The sequence below is a fragment of the Coregonus clupeaformis genome, chromosome 37 (assembly GCF_020615455.1).
Source record: "Coregonus clupeaformis isolate EN_2021a chromosome 37, ASM2061545v1, whole genome shotgun sequence".
NCBI classification, from domain to species: Eukaryota; Metazoa; Chordata; class Actinopteri; order Salmoniformes; family Salmonidae; genus Coregonus; species Coregonus clupeaformis.
In genome coordinates this window covers 25,231,064-25,251,541 of record NC_059228.1, presented here as the reverse complement: position 1 = coordinate 25,251,541, position 20,478 = coordinate 25,231,064, and the positions used below count along the sequence as shown (strand labels likewise).

Here is a 20,478-nt window from a genome sequence, read left to right as displayed (position 1 = left end):
TTCTTGGAACACTCTGCACTCTGCGTCCACTTTTCTCTTTTTTGACAGAGACATATTGGGGCAATGAGGGTGCCAAAGCACATAATGTTAAAAGTAGAAGCCGTAATAAATATCGCGGGCAAAAGAAAGTAGCTCATTGGCTGCACGTGCTTGACCTACTTGCTCTGCCCCGGTATAAACAGTTTGCTTGCTTAACACAATTGCTATTGCGCCATCCAGTGGACGCAATTGGAACAGCAGTTTATTTTATAGAAAAATTGCAGCGCATTTTTATACTTTACAAAAAAAAAAAATATATATATATATATATAGTTTTTTTATTTTTTATTTTATTTTTTCTCTAAATCATCTCGCGGGCCGGATTAAACCCGTTTGCGGGCCTGATCCGGCCCGCGGGCCGTACGTTTGACACCCCTGCTTTAACCGATAGGCTACCTGCCACCATAGGTACAAATAAGCTACAAATCAAATGTCACTGTGACCATAGAGTTGGCGGGGGGTTCATAATCAGAATGATTATGAATGACAATGAGACTGGAAAATGGTGCACCGCGGTATGAATTCTGAGAAAGTAATTTAACCTGCAAATATTGAGGGGGTAAGTTGAAGCAATGGTAACCTAGAGTCAACAGTTAAGACATATTATATAACATACGCAATATCAAATATTTGGTAACACTTTATAATAACCCCTGGTTATAAAGCATTAATAAAGGATTTGTAAGTAGTATTTTAAGCATTTATTAAGTATTATTCTTACATTTACTAATATTAGTTAGTTATTCATAAACAGTATTTTATCAATTAATAAATACTGTTATAAATGATGTGTTCGTGATTATTAAGACCATTTATATGGTATTTGATGATGGTATTTTTATACATTATAAATGATTTATAAACCAGATTTAAAGGGCTTATTTTAGCATTAGCAAACCTGTTATAAAAGGAGCTGATATTGGCTCATGTAATCGTTTAGAAAGCATTAGTTAATGCTATATATATATATATATATATATATATATATATATATATATATATATATCACCACTCCTCTTTCTATTCTAATCTTCAGTTTCTTGGCAATTTCTCACATGGAATAGCCTTCATTTCTCAGAACAAGAATAGACTGACGAGTTTCAGAAGAAAGTTATTTGTTTCTGGCCATTTTGAGCCTGTAATCGAACCCACAATTGCTGATGCTCCAGATACTCAACTAGTCTCAAGAAGGCCCGTTTTATTGCTTCTTTAATCAGCACAACAGTTTTCAGCTGTGCTAACATAATTGTAAAAGTGTTTTCTAATGATCAATTAGCCTATTAAAATGATAAACTTGGATTAGCAAACACAACCTGCCATTGGAACACAGGACTGATGGTTGCTGACAATGGGCCTCTCTACGCCTATGTAGATACTCCATAAAAAATCAGCCGTTTCCAGCTACAATAGCCATTTACAACATTAACAATGTCTACACTGTATTTCTGATCAATTTGATGTTATTTTAATGGACAAATAAATTGCTTTTCTTTCGACCCCAAACTTGACCCCAAACTTGACCCCAAACTTTTGAACGGTAGTGTATATATATATATGAATACATTAATAGATATAATGAATAGGATACTTACTAATGGTTAATGAGTATGTTTATAAATATCATCATCAACACTTACTAATATATCAATTTATGATTAATAAGGGTACTTACAAAATATTGACTAATCATTAGTTTAAAAAAATTCAGACTCTAAAGTGAGGACTATCTATACCATATAAAGCATTTATAAATGATGATTGAACACTCCCTTAAGGCTGGCTATGCCATAAGTAGCCACTCCAGCATTGACTGATGCTACATAAAGGGTTCAATATGACCTAAAACAAGCCTCATGTGGCAGTCCGACGGACAAATCTGGGTTTGGCGGATGCCAGGAGAATGCTACCTGCCCGAATGCATAGTGCCAACTGTAAAGTTTGGTGGAGGATGAATAATAGTCTGGGGCTGTTTTTCATGGTTCGGGCGTGACCCCTTAGTTCCAGTGAAGGGAAATCTTAATGCTACAGCATACAATGACATGCTAGACAATTCTGTGCTTCCAACACTATAATAATCCTTTAAAACATGGTGTATAAATCACCTTATAAATGGTCTAAATAATCACAAATACATAATTTACAACAGTTTATTAATTGATAAATTGTTCTTTATGCATAGCTTACTAACATTAGTAATTGTAAGAATAATTATTAATAAAGGCTTAAAATGTGATTTACAAATGTTTTCTTAATGCTTTATAACCAGGGGTTATTATAAAGTGTTACCAAATTTGTTTTGCAGAGTTGGTACAATCTTCCTAGATTGCAATTCAAGGCTATATTATCAGCTTTTTTCTGGTAGTTGCTTGGAAGACTGTACCTGCTGCAGTAAAACCATTGTGTGACTACAGTGCCTTCAGAAAGTATTCCCACCCTTTGACTTTGCCACATTTTGTGTTACAAAGTGGGATTAAAATGGATTTAATTGATTTTTTTTGTACACAAAATACTCTGTAATTTCAAAGTGGTTAGAAAAATTCGAACATTTGTAAAACATTTATGAAAAATAAAACAATACATGTTAGAGTCAACACATGTTAGAATCACCTTTGGCAACGATTAAAGCTGTGAGTCTTTCTGGGTAAGTCTCTAAGAGCTTTGCAAACCTGGATTGTACAATATTTGCACATTATTCATTTAAAAATTCTTCAAGCTCTGTCAAGTTGGTTGTTGATCATTGCTAGACAGCCATGTCCAATAGATTTTCAAGCTGATTTAAGTCAAACTGTAACTAGGCCACTCAGTAACATTCAATGTCATCTTGGTAAGCAACTCCAGTGTAAATTTGGCCCTGTTTTTTAGGTTATTGTCGTGCTGAAAGGTGCATTTGTCTCATAGTGTCTGTTAGAAAGCAGACTGAACCAGGTTTCTTCTGGGAATTTGCCTGTGCTTAGCTCTATTCTGTTTCTTTGCCCTAGTCCTTGCCGATGACATGTAAACCCATAACATGATGCAGCCACCACCATGCTTTAAAATATGAAGAGTGGTAGTCAGTGATGTGTTGTGTTGGATTTGCCCCAAACATAACGCTTTGTATTCAAGACAAAGTTAATTTCTTTGCCACATGTTTTGCAGTTTTATTTTAGTGCCTTATTGCAACAGGATGCATGTTTTGGAATAGGTTTATTCTGTACAGGCTTCCTTCTTTTCACTCTGTCAATTAGGTTAGTATTGTGGAGTAATTACAATGTTGTTGAGCCATCCTCAGTTTTCTCCTATCACTGCCATTAAACTCTGTAACTGTTTTAAAGTCACCATTGTCCTCATGGTGAAATCCTTGAGCGGTTTCCCTCCTCTCCGGCAACTGATTTAGGAAGGATGCCTGTATCTTTGTAGTGACTGGGTGTATTGATACACCATCCAAAGTGTCATTAACAACTTCACCATGCTTAATGGGATATTTAATGTCTGTTTTTTTTTACTTTTACCCATCTACCGATAGGTGCCCTTCTTTGCGAGGCATTGCTATACTGAGGGACCTTACAGATAATTGTATGTGTATAGAGATGTATATAGAGATGAGGTAGTCATTAAAAACAAATGTTAAACACATTATTGCACACACAGTGAGTCCATGCAATTATTAAGTGACTTGTTAAAACACATTTTTACTCCTGAACTTATTTAGGCTTGCCATAACAACGGGGTTGAATACTTATTCACCCATGACATTTCAGCCTTTCATTTTGAATTCCTATTTTTTTTTTTACAAAAACATAATTCTACTTTGACATTATGTGGTATTTTGTGTAGGCCAGTGGCGCAACATTCTCAATTTAATCCATTTTAAATTCAGTCTGTAACACAACAAAATGTGGAAAGGGTGTGAATCCTTATTAAGTTGATATGTATTTATTTGCTCACGGGGTGGGGGGTGTATTAGTTATCTGCTCTGGAGTCCTCACGATAATGGCTGCTGGAGGGGTATTATAGCTAATCATCATTGTGCAGAGCTAGAGGGATTTGATTTAGCGCACCTCCAGACATTGTAAAAGTGGTGGAGTGTGTGTGCGTGTGTGTGCATGTGCGTGTTTGGGAATAAGGATTACAGTGGACCCTGGGATATAAATACAGCCAGAGCTGTTGGTTAGCCATGTGCCTTCCTATGCTAGGGAAGTACAGCGCAAACCGCTAAGCAACCCATCCACTTACTGTATTAGCCATATGTGGGTACACTAGGGAAATGCAGAGCAAGCTAATTAGTGCTGATGGTGTCTATTAGCAATGAGTGTGCGTGAATAAGAGAAGTAGCCTAGCCTACAGCACAACAAACAGATTAGCTGTGAAGTAAATTGCTCTGGATTAGAGTGTCTGCTAAATGACTAAAATGTAAATGTAAATGTAAGTACAGTGGCTTGCGAAAGTATTCACCCCCCTTGGCATTTTCCTATTTTGTTGCCTTACAACCTGCAATTAAAATTGATTTTTTGGGGGTTTGTATCATTTGATTTACACAACATGCCTACCACTTTGAAGATGCAAAATATTTTTTCTTGTGAAACAAACAAGAAATAAGACAAAAAAACGGAAAACCTGAGCGTGCATAACTATATATATACAGAAATTACAGCTGCAAGGCTCTTGGGGTATGTCTCTATAAGCTTGGCACATCTAGCCACTGGGATTTTTGCCCATTCTTCAAGGCAAAACTGCTCCAGCTCCTTCAAGTTGGATGGGTTCCGCTGGTGTACAGCAATCTTTAAGTCATACCACAGATTCTCAATTGGATTGAGGTCTGGTCTTTGACTAGGCCATTCCAAGACATTTAAATGTTTGTCCTTAAACCACTAGATTGTTGCTTTAGCAGTATACTTAGGGTCATTGTCCTGCTGGAAGGTAAACCTCCGTCCCAGTCTCAAATCTCTGGAAGACTGAAACAGGTTTCCCTCAAGAATTTCCCTGTATTTAGCGCCCTCCATCATTCCTTCAATTCTGACCAGTTTCCCAGTCCCTGCCGATGAAAAACATCCCCACAGCATGATGTTGCCACCACCATGCTTCACTGTGGGGATGGTGTTCTCGGGGTGATGAGAGGTGTTGGGTTTGCGCCAGACATAGCGTTTTCCTTTATGGCCAAAAAGCTCAATTTTTATCTCATCTGGCCAGAATACCTTCTTCCATATGTTTGGGGAGCCGCCCACATGCCTTTTGGCAAACATCAAATGTGCTTGCTTAGCAATGGCATTTTTTATGGCCACTCTTCCGTAAAGTCCAGCTCTGTGGCGTGTACGGCTTAAAGTGGTCCTATGGACAGATACTCCAATCTCCGCTGTGGAGCTTTGCAGGTCCTTCAGGGTTATCTTTGGTCTCTTTGTTGCCTCTCTGATTAATGTGCTCCTTGCCTGGTCCGTGAGTTTTGGTGGGCGGCCCTCTCTTGGCAGGTTTGTTGTGGTGCCATATTCTTTCAATTTTTTAATAATGGATTTAATGGTGCTCCGTGGGATGTTCAAAGTTCCGGATATTTTTTTATAACCCAACCCTGATCTGTACTTCTCCACAACTGTGTCCCTGACCTGTTTGGATAGTTCCTTGGTCTTCATGGTGCCGCTTGATTGGTGGTGCCCCTTGCTTAGTGGTGTTGCAGACCCTGGGGCCTTTCAGAACAGGTGTATATATACTGAGCTCATGTGACAGATCATGTGACACTTAGATTGCACACAGGTGGACTTTATTTAACTAATAATGTGACTTCTGAAGGTAATTGGTTGCACCAGATCTTATTTAGGGGCTTCATAGCAAAGGGGGTGAATACATATGCACGCACCACTTTTCCGTTATTCATTTTTTAGAATTTTTTGAAACAAGTTATGGTTTTCATTTCCCTTCACCAATTTGGACTATTTTGTGTATTTCCAATACATGACATCCAAATAAAAATCTATTTAAATTACAGGTTGTAATGCAACAAAATAGGAAAAACGCCAAGGGGGATGAATACTTTTGCCATGCACTGTATGGTACTATTATGCGTGTTGGTGAGAATTCTGAGGAGGAAGAAAGCTAATAGAGCTGTTTAATTAGATTATTACCCTATTGTGTTAACAGTAGTGTACAGTCGTGGTCAAAAGTTTTGAGAATGACACAAGTACTGGTCTTCACAAAGTGCGCTGCTTCAGTGTTATGAGATATTTTTGTCAGATGTTACTATGGTGTACTGAAATATAATTACAAGCATTCCATAAGAGTCAAAGGCTTTTATTGATAATTACATTAAGCTTATGCAAAGAGTCAATATTTGCAGTGTTGACCCTTCTTTTTCAAGACCTCTGCAATCCGCCCTGGCATGCTGTCAATTAACTTCTGGGCCACATCCTGACTGATGGCAGCCAATTCTTGCACAATCAATGCTTGGAGTTTGTCAGAATTTGTAGGTTTTTGTTTGTCCACCCGCCTCTTGAGGATCTCAATGGGATTAAGGTCTGGGGAGTTTCCTGCCCAACATTTCAATGTTTTGTTCCCCGAGCCACTTAGTTATCACTTTTGCCTTATGGCAAGGTGCTCCATCATGCTGGAAAAGGCATTGGTCGTCACCAAACTGTTCTTGGATGGTTGGGAGAAGTTGCTCTCGGAGGATGTGTTGGTACCATTCTTTATTCATGGCTGTGTTCTTAGGCAAAATTGTGAGTGAGCCCACTCCCTTGGCTGAGAAGCAACCCCACACATGAATGGTCTCAAAATGCTTTACTGTTGGCATGACACAGGACTGATGGTAGCGCTCACCTTGCCTTCTCCGGACAAGGTGTTTTCCGGATGCCCCAAACAATCGGAAAGGGGATTCATCAGAGAAAATTACTTTACCCTAGTCCTCAGCAGTCCAATCCCTGTACCTTTTGCAGAATATCAGTCTGTCCCTGATGTTTTTCCTGGAGAGAAGTGCTTTCTTTGCTGCCCTTCTTGACACCAGGCCATCCTCCAAAAGTCTTCGCCTCACTGTGCGTGCAGATGCACTCACACCTGCCTGCTGCCATTCCTGAGCAAGCTCTACACTGGTGGTGCCCCGATCCCGCAGCTGAATCAACTTTAGGAGACGTCCTGGCGCTTGCTGGACTTTCTTGGGCACCCTGACGCCTTCTTCACAACAATCAAACCTCTCTCCTTGAAGTTCTTGATGATCCGATAAATGTTTGATTTCGGTGCAATCTTTCTAGCAGCAATATCCTTGCCTTTGAAGCCCTTTTTGTGCAAAGCAATGATGACGGCACGTGTTTCCTTGCAGGTAATCATGGTTAACAGAGGAAGAACAATTATTTCAAGCACCACCCTCCTTTTAAAGCTTCCAGTCTGTTATTCTAACTCAATCAGCATGACAGAGTGATCTCCAACCTTGTCCTCTTCAACACTCTCATCTTTGTTAACGAGAGAATCACTGACATGATGGCAGCTGGTCCTTTTGTGGCAGGGCTGAAATGCTGTGGAAATGTTTTTTGGGGATTAAGTTCATTTTCATGGCAAAGAGGGACTTTGCAATTAATTTTAATTCATCTGATCACTCTTCATGACATTCTGGAGTGTATGCAAATTGCCATCATCAAAACTGAGGCAGCAGACTTTGTGAAAATTAGTATTTGTGTCATTCTCATAACTTTTGACCACGACTGTACTGTGTGAATGGTGACTGAAACTAACAAAGCCATAATACTGATATTGTTGATGATATTCAATATTGAACATTTACTTGCATTTTTATCATGTTTCCCTTGGTTGTAAAAGGCTTAACAGTGTAATGGGGATACAAACTACTAACACAGTTCATTGGTTACTGACTCCCTTCTTCCCTCCCTCCTTTTCAGAGTGAACTGAACCCGCTGGGGGTGACCCCACCTATTCAAGCCGTGGACATGGACAGGAACATCCAGCCCCCCTCTAGAAGGCCAGGGATCCATTACTTCATACTGGTTGGTAGGTTCCTCACAGAGCTGACAGTCACACACATGCATGTTTGCATGTTCAGTTCCACCATTTTACTTTGATCCTTTATCGTTTAATCACTAATGTCTTATCAATGGTCACCAGTCATGCCCAAAAGCACAAAAAAAGAAATGTTCATTCTTTGTGGGTGTTGTTATACTTCAGGTCAGCCCTCAACGTACCCAGAGTACTTCTCCTTGAACAAGACGACTGCAGAGCTCCTCCTCCTGAAACCAGTCAGCAGAGACCTGTACACCAAATTTACCCTAATCATCAAGGTAAGCAAACCCACCTTTAACCTGAAATCAAGGTGTAACATGTACCACACTATCAACCAGAGCATTTGGGTAAGCTTACTCAGCCTTTAAGCCTGACAAAAGGCAACTAAACCAATACTTACAGAAGTGTCAGAAATCTAGGAACGTGATAGGAATTGTTGCTGTTGCCTTCTTATGAATCCTTATAAGAACTGGGGATTACCTGTGGTGATGAACAGAGCAGACTATCATCCACCCACCAGAACCTCTCTCCATTTAAAACGGTAGCCCCTGAGCACTGATCAGGCTGCCATGTACACAGAGAGGAGAGCAGAGGAGGAGAGGTCAGAGGAGGAGAGGTCTCCACACGGAGGAGAGGAGAGAGTGATGATGTGTGAAGAGCATTTTGTGTGTCGCCAGGAGAGTTGTCTATGGAGCGGGGCGAGGGAGGTGGAGGGAGGGCGATAGCAGCCTTATCTAGCTGAGTCACAGGGAGATGGAACTGGTGCTGGGGGTATCAGCAGGGAAGAAGAGAGAGAATTAGAGGTTGGTATCTGGAGACTGCTCTGGGTTAGCTAGCAGATACTGCTTTACAAATATGCCTACTGCCATTGAAATACATTGAGATCTTACTCATTGAGATACCTGGAGGAGAGGAAAGAGTAGTACATAGTTGTATTTTATTGTCACTTGTTATAGAATGTTCAGCACCAAGGACATGTTGTACCAATGTTATCATTGATTTTCATGTCTCATTGGAAAAAGCCATTTTCTCTCAGAGGGTGGCTAGGACAAAAATGAAAAATAAAGATGGATGGATGGGGAAAGAGGGGGAGACAATAGTCAGATCAATACAGAGGAGGGGGAGAGAACCCCCCCAGAGAAAAAGAGAGTGAGGTGGGATTGGAGGGGGGGGGGGGAGCGAGAGACGTGGGGGGCCAATGAAGATTGAGTGATAAACAGTGACTGTAGGTGGCAGAGAGTTTCCTGCAGCCTGGTGTGTTCTAGCAGCGGAACACAGGTAATTTACCACTGCCTCCCAGAAACAGGGACATTACTAAAGAGACAAACCACAAGGGAACACACTTCATCCTCCTTTTCCTCCTACTCTCTCTCTATCTGCCTAACGCGTTCTCTCTCTGCCTCTCTCCCCATCTCCTCTTTCTAAAAGCATTTTCCTTCAGGTGTTCCTGAGAGTAGATTAGATCCTAGGGAGAAACCACAGGGTAGAAGTGGGTGGTGGGTCGATGGTTGTCCAATCTCATCAGTCTGAGATGGGCAGGAGGTGGAGGTGGTCACAGAAGATGGACACAGTAAAGATGGACAGATAAATTGGTGGTGGTGGACATGGAAGGAGTGCTCTTCAAGCTGGGCAGCAGGAGGATATGAGAACACAGTCTTGAGAAAGATGGACAGATAAGGCAGCACTCCAAAAGTGAAAGTTGGCAAGCAAGCAATATGCAGGGATATCTTCTTCTATTTTATGCTCAATATACCTGCAATAGATTCAATTCAAAAGACTTACTATATGTTTGAGTGCACAGGTACTCCGACCTTAAAAAGAAGACAGGGAGGATGTTTTAAAGAACGTATTTTCTTGTCAGTAGCTAGGTTGGCGACAGATTTTATGCGAATATTCTAAAATCTGCACCAGTGGTGTGTTTCCACTAAATGGACTTGTTGTGGATAAAAGTCAATGCGTGATGACGTAGTGCACACAACATTTACTTTTTCGCTTAAGTTTTCACGTACAGAATAAAAATTGAAAGTTCAATGGGTTTCCTTCACATTTTAAACTCTACCGATAGTTTTGTCACAAAAACTGTTGTGTTAATAAATAGCAAATGTGCCTAATTTGGACTTGGCACATGCGCTCTAGCCAACAGCTCGCATATACAGTACGGGTAGGCTGTGCAGGTAGACTAGTCTACATGATGAGACAGTCAATATTTTTTGGAGCATCAAGATAGGAGCATGAAGATAGGAGCGCTTTCACCACCCTGTGAAGTTCATCGTAACTTATTTCATCTGTAGCCTAATAAACTGCATGGTCTCCCGAGTCGTAGTGGGAGGACCACACACCATGCCATCGTGTGACTCCAAGTTTACTTCGATATGATGGTTGCTTGCACATAAAGGCGTTTCCACCGCCATTTCTCGCATAATACATTTTATCGAAACAAAAAGATCCCACCATGTCGAACGAACACTGACGTCGGCATTTATAAAATTATACAGAAACTTCCTGTTTCCAACACAGCTGGCGCAATTTTTTTTTATGCGGTATGACTTTACTCGCTTAGAAACTGTGGATGAAAATGTGGTTACTGTCATCTCTTATTCGAATCTTCAGACTACAGAAAATCTACAGTACATACTAGTGTGGTGGGTCAGGAGGTTCCCTAAGGATTTGGATTCAGTGCCTTTCAGTGATATACCACCTATCATAGTATTCAGGTCACAGCTTTAACTGATGTTGCGCCTCTCTGCCTCCCCTCCTCCCTTCCTCTACTCCTCTCATTCTCTCCTCCTCCCTTCCTCTACTCCTCTCATCGTCTCCTCCTCCCTTCCTCTACTCCTCTCTGCCTCCCCTCCTCCCTTCCTCTACTCCTCTCATCCTCTCCTCCTCCCTTCCTCTACTCCTCTCATCCTCTCCTCCTCCCTTCCTCTACTCCTCTCATCCTCTCCTCCTCCCTTCCTCTACTCCTCTCATCCCTCTCCTCCTCCCTTCCTCTACTCCTCTCATCCTCTCCTCCTCCCTTCCTCTACTCCTCTCATCATCTCCTCCTCCCTTCCTCTACTCCTCTCATCCTCTCCTCCTCCCTTCCTCTACTCCTCTCATCCTCTCCTCCTCCCTTCCTCTACTCCTCTCATCCTCTCCTCCTCCCTTCCTCTACTCCTCTCATCCTCTCCTCCTCCCTTCCTCTACTCCTCTCTGCCTCCCCTCCTCCCTTCCTCTACTCCTCTCATCCTCTCCTCCTCCCTTCCTCTACTCCTCTCATCCTCTCCTCCTCCCTTCCTCTACTCCTCTCATCCTCTCCTCCTCCCTTCCTCTACTCCTCTCATCCTCTCCTCCTCCCTTCCTCTACTCCTCTCATCCTCTCCTCCTCACCAGGTTCACTTGCAATGAAACAACATGAGTGTACGAACTGCCTTAGTGGCGCAGTGGCCACTAGAGATCCTGGTTCGAATCCAGGCTCTGTCGTAGCCGGCCGCGACCGGGAGACCCATGGGCGGCGCACAATTGGCCCAGCGTCAACCAGGGTAGGGGAGGGAATGGCCGGCAGGGATGTAGCTCAGTTGGTAGAGCATGGCATTTGCAACGCCAGGGTTGTAGGTTCGATTCCAGTATGAAAAAAATAAATAAAATAAAATAAATGTATGCACTCACTAACTGTAAGTCGCTCTGAATAAGAGCGTCTGCTAAATGACTAAAATGTAAAAATAAAGTAATTGTGAAATATATGTTGATGAGAAATTATGGTGGTCTGACTGCATGACTGCCATCAATCGGTGGCTTGTCATCCATGCTAGGATATAGTTTCACATGCATGTTACGTTACAGTGTAACTATCACTAAAGAATATGTGATACTTGCTGTGAGAGGTTGAATGGTTGACTGGCTGAAGGGACATGCATATTGATGCGTGCTAATGTGGCCTGTTACTGTAGTCATTTCCCCCAGCAACTGTGCTGCAATAAATCCTAAAACGATGGAAGTAACATGTACGCCCCTGTGTTTGTGTCTCATAGATTGGTTACAGTATCATATTATACACTGTCCATTACACAAGACACCAACATGGTTTGAAAAATGTTGAGTCCAAATATGTGTACACAGTACAGTGATGATCTCTTAACTGCTAGGTTAAATTAAGAAGGTTATTTATGTCCCCCCAAAAAGACAATGTTTGAACATGTCCTGGTCTTTGTCAGAATTGTCTAATAGGGTGTTGAATGGTGCATTGAATGTGCACACAGTTTGATGATTGCCTCAAGCAAACACGAATGCTGACATTTAGATAACTTGTTTGATTGCTGTAAATGCTTGTCAATAGCTAGGTTTAACAGCAAGGATCCACATTACAAAATAACATGATTTGAATGCACTTATCCATTGAACTGGTTTCCATGGTGAGCAGCATGAGAAGGCACATTTAAGAGAGCTGCAGGCTTTTGCTTCAGCCTAGCTCAAACACACCCAGTAGCTGTGCGTGGGTAAAATCACTGGGGAAGCCAAGCCAGGAATAAAGCCATATTACAACCTATGTTGTGATAAGTGCTATGTTTGCTCTATAACCCGTTCGTTCATAGGCCACCATGATATACAATAAGGCCGTGACAACAAAAAGAGAACAGTCAAACAGTGGTGGAATAAATCAACCACACATACGTTTGTTTCATCACAAAACCAGAGAGCAACATCTGTCCGGTGAAGTCCACAAAGCAAATATTCCATGTAACAAACAGTTACATGACCTGCAGCAAGTTAATATTTCCAACTGTTTACTAAACAACTACTGATTTAGAAACACGGCGAGTTATCCCAAGTCAGCACAAAGAAAACCGGAGCACTTTCTCCGCTATTCCAGCAGCATTTCAACTTAAACAGTTCAACATCATCAAATCAAGATACCACAAACAATTTAGACCAGTCAACGTTGCTAAATATCATGTGGCTGTCCATGTTGCTGATTAGATTTCTGTGCGTGTGTGTGTGTGTGCGAGTGCGTGCATCTGTGCAAGTAGAAAAAACATGTTGACTCACCCAGACTAGATGAACGTCAATGTCATCCTCCCTTCTTCCAAAACGGTCTACGACTCTGTCAAACAGTAGTACAATATTTTTTTGGGTCCTAGACTATAGGCTACCAGGCTAAAATGCTTGCTAGCCTAACTATCTCGCATGGGCAACAATGAACCAGCTAAGTTGGCTAGCTAGTTAACGTGAGCCTACTACATCTATGCTACGTATTGTACTTCAATCCTCTCAGGCCAGTGGCACAATGTATGAATTTATGGTTAAATCGGAATCGCCATAATAATAATTGTCAACATGTCATACTCTCTTTGGCCAGACAGCATCAGCTACATGGGTTACACATACTGAAACAGATGGGCGCTGTTTCCCTCGCTCAGATGATTCCTCCGGTGAGATAGATTCAGCCACTTGCAAATGTTATGAAAGTTATGAAAACACAGAGAGACGAAGATATTTTAAAATTATTAATATTATTATTATCGGTCAAATTTATGGGAAAGCCTGGCTTCCCTTGGCATCCATGAATACATGTCACTGGACACACCTGATTCTACCAATCAGCTGTTCATCAGGACCTTGATTAGCTTTAATCAGGTGTGTTAGAATAGGGCTGGAGCAAACGTCTGCACACAGGAAGAGGGTTGGCCACCCCTGATGTAAACAATAAAGTATGCAGTATTCATTTACATTTACGTCATTTAGCAGACGCTCTTATCCAGAACGACTTACAGTTGTGAGTGCATACAAACGAACCCACAACCCTGGTGTTGCAAGCGCCATGCTCTACCAACAGAGCTACAGGGGACTGCATTCAAAACAGAAACTGAACTGGTAGTTAACCATTTTAATTAGCGTCCATCCGTCCCAGATTAAAGCATTTGTGTTAAGTTTCTTACCAATTACTGGAGTCTAATCCAAAGTGGACGTGTGATTAATTTGCCAATGCTTTATGTAATTGAAATGACAGTCTTTCGGAAACAATGCCTTCTGCATTTCTATTCCCTTGGTAACGACACTGACGAGCAGAAGTTTGTCATTACAATTATGACATTGAGTCCTTGTAAATGGTTTAATATGTGGCAATCAAATTGGTTTAGCTTTGTTTACTGATCTGCAGCAGGTGTTACAGAAAATAGTCAGTCTGTCATAATAATGTTTCCAATGAGCTATAACCCCCTTATGATTGTATGTTCCATGTATGTTGTAAGTTGCATTTCAGTACATGTTACAGTGAGGTTCATAATAAATATACACTTTTCTCCTTCTTTTAGGCTGAGCAGGACAACGGCCACCCACTCCCAGCATACGCTGAGCTGATCATTGATGTCCTGGATGAGAACAACCAGGCTCCGTACTTCCAGTTCCAGTCCTACCAGGGCTACGTCAGTGAGTCCTCCCCAGTGGGCACCACCATCTCTGCCAGCTCCAACCTCACTGCCCCCTTGGGCATCATCGCCCTGGACAAAGACATTGAAGAGGTATGGGGATGTGCGCGTGCACACACAGACGCACACTCACAGAAGCGCACACTCTCACGAGCACAAACATGTCGCTTATGAACCTGCAAATACACAATACTACGAGCGCACACAAATACACACACAAATTAGCTGGCATGCTTACACACAAGCAACTAATTGTACATGTTAACCTTTTTAATTAATTGAATTCCATACAGAATTTGAAGCCTATAGTGGGCTTTTCACAGACACACACATAATGTAATGAATACATAAGACAATTAAATATTTACATTTTATAGCAGGTTTATGTTAATAAAAATACTTCCATAAGCCCATGTTGAGATGGGTAAACACCCTCCATCACACTGTATTATCATTGTTGCTGCTTTGTCTCTTTGTTTTAGCTGCTGCCTGGTCAAACACCTGTAGGTAAAAGTGTGGTTTGTGATGCTGTTATGACTAAAAGTGTGCCTTTGGGTTTTACACTACTGCATGGTCTGTGTTCAAACCTCTGGGGCATGCTCTCTTTCAGTTCTTTCAGATGTGTGACTCAGTTTTCCCTTCCAATTTTTCATACAAAATGTCTAATGTGTTTGTGTTTTGCCATGTGTGCCTATTGTTCTGGTCAAGTAAAACATTTTTATGTTGTTAGTGGGTAAATACACAGATCGCACCGATACATTTAGTACATTCAGTGTTTGTGTGTGTGTTGTTGAGGTGATGATTCTGAAAAGCACACAATTTCAAACAGGCGCTGACAGGAGTGGGTTTTCTAAACGCCTCAACTGCATTTAAATGGTTGAAAACACACATTGAGACAGGCTGCCAACACACCAGGAGACACTCAGAACACAGACGCACAGCAGCATTCGCCCCCACTCTGTTTGTGTTTTTGTCACCAGGATATTTATCTTTATGTTGATGATGTTGAAAATATTGTTTTATTCATTTCCTCAGATGACACCTAACACAAACTCCTCCACAGAGATTTCTCCAACTCACTTTCCCTCTCCATCTTTTCTTACTGTGCCTCTCTCTTTGTGTTTCTCTGTCTCTCTCTTTCTCTAATGTGTGTCTGTCTGTATCTGTGTTTCTCTTTCTATCTCTCTCGCTCTCTCACTCTTGCGCTCTCGCTCTCACTCTCTCGCTCTCTCGCTCGCTTTCTCTCTCTCTCTCTCTCTCTCTCCTTCAGCAGGGTGAGATTAAGACATCAAAGTGCAGTTCTAAAACAGATCAATGGGCAAAGCAGTGTGAATGTTTAGTAGACAGGCAGGCCTCATTGACAAACTTGAATCACCCTAACACCCAACCCTACTTAAATATCCCTTGCACCAACATAACCCAGAGAAGAAAACGATTTTGGGGGGAAGTTGTAAAACAGTATTGAAATGTTTTTAGATATGGTCCTCACTTTTAGGGCAAATTACTCCATACTCCATTTTATATTCATATTTACAGATCGCATACGACTTTGTTATTAAGACACATGAAAAAACGATTTTCTACTTTCAAATGTCTCGACTATATAGTACAGTATGCCGACAAACGCCTAGGTTTTCGTAAATCGATGCTGTAGCTTGTGAACAGAGCCACAATGAAACACCTACTGTACAATTGTAGTGTGCTCTATAGGAGGTATAAAATCACATGATTTCTTAGAATTTATTCAAGGCCTTCCCCTGTTCTCAGTACTATGTTGTCTTTGTCAGCAGGCTTTTACCACTCCGACATGTTTTGTCTTGTTCTGTCTCTCATAATTGTTTTTCGTCAGTGACACAGCTGCGGACTTGAGTAAGGTCTTGTCACCATGGTAACTTCTTCTCTCCAATGTCTTTACTTTTTGAAGAGCAAAGACCCTCTCGTGACGGTGACTCTGGACGACTTCAGCACCATCTTTGCCATAACCCCGACCGGGATCACCCGCTACCTCCGACTGCTCAAACCTGTGGACAGAGAGAAGCAGATGACCTACACCTTCACGGTACGCCTAGGTCCAACCACATCCACACATATTACCAAATAACACCCACAACTCTAATACAGTATATGGGAGGAAACAGCACCCACGTCTAAAAGATATAACAGCTTGGGTTATGCTGTATGATATGACTTGACTTAACTACACTGCCTACGGGGTCAATTTATTTTTCAACTCAGTCAATACAATTGAACTGAACTTACATTGTAGCAGTTTGATTTATCTACACCTATGCCTCTATTGAAGAGATGAAATGACTTGGCCAGGACATTACTGCTTTACACCATTATTATCAGATATTTATTTAAAATCACCTGTTTTCTGACCTACAGTAGCTTTCCAAGACCCAACCAATACCAGATGCATCCCTTTCCTTCTGGACAGAAACACACTGCCACTGTTGGCTCCTGCTGTATTTTGACACGCTGTGATCTCCAGCATCTTCGCAATGAAGTGATTCTATCTTACATTATTCAGAGACTTAATTGTGTTCTCTGTATTGAAAGCATGCAATTACATGTATAGTGCTACTGTACTCTTTGATATGAAGACCCTGAGTATTCCCTGAAGAGCCCCCCAGTGCTTTAAGCATCTACACGTGTGTACTCTCCCTGTGGGATGGTTACATATTAGAAAGGATCATTATGGCCTCCTGAGTGGCGCAACGGTCTAAGGGACTGCATCGCAGTGCTTGAGGCGTCACTATAGACCCGGGTTCAATCCCAGGCTGTGTCACAGCCGGCCGTGATCGGGAGACCCATGAGGCGGCGCATAATTGGCCTAGCGTCGTCTGGGTAAGGGGAGGGTTTGGCCGGCCGGGATTTCCTTGACCCATCGCGCTCTAGCGACTCCTTGTGGCGGGCCAGGCACCTACAAGCTGACTTCGGTCACCAGCTGGATGGTGTTTCATCTGACACATTGGTGCGGCTGGCTTCCGGGTTAAGTAAGCAGTGCGGCTTGGCAGGGCTCTCGACCTTCACCTCTCCCACGTCCGTAGGGGAGTTGCAGCGATGGGACAATACTGTAACTACGAATTGGGGAGAAAAAGGGGTAAATTTAAATGTAAAAAAAGCATCATTATTTCAATATTGAGGGAGTGTTTCCTGGAGAAAAAACATTTGATTATACAAAAGAGAAAGTGGGAGGGTTTGGGGGATAGAGGTGTTAGAGGTGGTAGGATACTAGTCTGTTTTCATTATCTGCATCTGTGATCTTCAGAAGAAGCTTTGGAGATGAAGTTAGCTCTTTTGGATCTCACAATCAGAGGTCGCCGTGTACACCCGTGATGGCGGTTGTAGTTGTGTGTGTGTGTCAAGGACCTCAGACACCCGAACCATGGCCTGTTCACCCCGCTACCATCTAGAAGGCGGTTACAGGTGCATCAAAAATGGGACCCGAGAGACTGAAAAACAGCTTCTATGTCTAGGCCATCAGACTGTTAAATAGTCACCACCAGCCAGCTTCCGCCCAGTACCCTGCCTTGAACCTGAGTCACGTTTACTTTGCCGGCTACCACCCGGTACTCAACCCTGCACCTTAGAGACTGCTGTCCTATGTACATACAGTTGAAGTCGAAAGTTTACACCTTAGCCAAATACATTTAAACTCAGTTTTTCACAATTCCTGACATTTCATCCTAGTAAAAATGCCCTGCCTTAGGTCAGTTAGGATCACCACTTTATTTTAAGAATGTGAAATGTCAGAATTATAGTAGAGAGAATGTCACGATCGTCGATAGATGAAGCGGACCAAGGCGCAGCGTGATAAACGTACATCTTTTATTGAAGTACACCACACGAACAAAACAACAAACGAAACGTGAAGTCCTAGGTTAACACAAACCTTTCGGAACAAGATCCCACCATGACTAGTGAAAACAGGCTGCCTAAGTATGGTTCCCAATCAGAGACAACGAGCTACAGCTGCCTCTGATTGGGAACCACCCTGGCCAACATAGATCTAACCGATCTAGAACGAAAACCATAGCAAACAAAACATAGAAAATCCACACCCTGGCTCAACAATTAAGAGTCCCCAGAGCCAGGGCGTGACAGAGAATTATTTATTTAAGCTTTTATTTCTTTCATCACATTCCCAGTGGGCCAGAAGTTTACATACACTCAATTAGTATTTGGTAGCATTGCCTTTAAATTGTTTAACTTGGGTCAAACATTTCGGGTAGCCTTTCACAAGCTTCCCACAATAAGTTGGATGAATTTTGGCCCATTCCTCCTGACAGAGCTGGTGTAACTGAGTCAGGTTTGTAGGCCTCCTTGCTCGCACACGCTTTTTCAGTTCTGCCCACACATTTTCTATAGGATTGAGGTCAGGGCTTTGTGATGGCCACTCCAATACCTTGACTTTGTTGTCCTTAAGCCATTTTGCCACGACTTTGGAAGTATGCTCGTGGTCATTGTCCATTTGGAAGAACCATTTGCGACCAAGCTTTAACTTCCTGACTGATGTCTTGAGATGTTGCTTCAATATATCCACATAATTTTCCTTTCTCATGATGCCATCTATTTTGTGAAGTGAACCAGTCCCTCCTGCAGCAAAGCACCCCCATAGCATGATGCTGCCACCCCCGTGCTTCACAGTTGGGATGGTGTTCTTCGGCTTGCAAGCAATCCCCTTTTTCCTCCAAACATAACGATGGTCATTATGGCCAAAAAGTTATATTTTTGTTTCATCAGACCAGAGGACATTTCTCCAAAAAGTATGATCTTTGTTTTGGAGCAGTGGCTTCTTCCTTGATGAGCAGCCTTTCAGGTGATGTCGATATAGGACTAGTTTTACTGTGGATATATATTATTTTGTACCTGTTTCCTCCAGCATCTTCACAAGGTCCTTTGCTGTTGTTCTGGGATTGATTTGCACTTTTCGCACCAAAGTACGTTCATCTCTAGGAGACAGAACGTGTCTCCTTCCTGAGCGGTATTACGGCTGCGTGGTCCCATGGTGTTTATACTTGCGTACTATTGTTTGTACAGATGAACGTGGTACCTTTAGGCGTTTGGAAATTGCTCCCAAGAATGAACCAGACTTGTGGAGGTCTACAAGTTTTTTTTCTGAGGTCTTGGCTGATTTCTTTTGATTTCCCATGATGTCAAGCAAAGAGGCACTGAGTTTGAAGGTAGGCCTTGTAATACATCCACTGGTACACCTCCAATTGACTCAAATTATGTCAATTAGCCTATCAGAAGCTTTTAAAGCCATGACATCATTTTCTGGAATTTTCCAAGCTGTTTAAAGGCACAGTCAACTTAGTGTGTGTAAACTTCTGACCCACTGGAATTGTGATACACTGAATTATAAGTGAAATAATCTGTCTGTAAACAATTGTTGAAAGAATTACTTGTGTCATGCACAAAGTAGATGTCCTAACCGACCTGCCAAAACTATAGTCTGTTAACAAGACATTTTGGAGTGGTTGAAAAATGAGTTTTAATGACTCCAACCTAAGTGTACGTAAACTTCCAACTTCAACTGAAGTCATTGTACACTGGTCACTTTAAAAAAAAATCCATACTGTTTTACGCACTTCATATGTATACAGTGCATTCGGAAAGTATTCAGACCCCTTGACTTTTTCCACATATAAGATTTCCCTCATCAATCTACAAACAATACCCCATAATGACAAAGCAAAAAAAGGTTTTTAGACATTTTTGAAAAAACATAAATACCTTTTTTACATAAGTATTCAGACCCTTTGCTATGAGACTCGAAATTGAGCTCAGGTTCATCCTGTTTCCATTGATCATCCTTGAGATGTTTCTACAACTTGATTGGAGTGGTAAGTTAAAATGATTGGACATGATTTGGAAAGGCACACACCTGTCTATATAAGGCCCTACAGTTGACAGTGCATGTCAGAGCAAAAACCAAGCCATGAGGTTGAAGGAATTGTCCGTAGAGGTCCGAGACAGGATAGTGTCAAGGCACAGATCTGGGGAAGGCTACCAAAAAATGTCTGTAGCATTGAAGGTCCCCAAGAACACTGTGGCCTCC

General features: G+C 41.9%; 1 protein-coding gene across 1 annotated transcript in view; it reads left to right on the top strand.

Moving 5' to 3' along the window:
- LOC121553438 (protocadherin-15-like) overlaps positions 1 to 20,478 on the top strand; it is a 273,628-nt gene that overhangs the window by 123,189 nt on the left and 129,961 nt on the right. Inside the window, 4 exon segments of the mRNA XM_041866538.2 lie at positions 7,890 to 7,998; positions 8,173 to 8,285; positions 14,298 to 14,504; positions 16,336 to 16,470. Of these exon segments, the coding sequence (XP_041722472.2) occupies positions 7,890 to 7,998; positions 8,173 to 8,285; positions 14,298 to 14,504; positions 16,336 to 16,470 (564 nt within the window).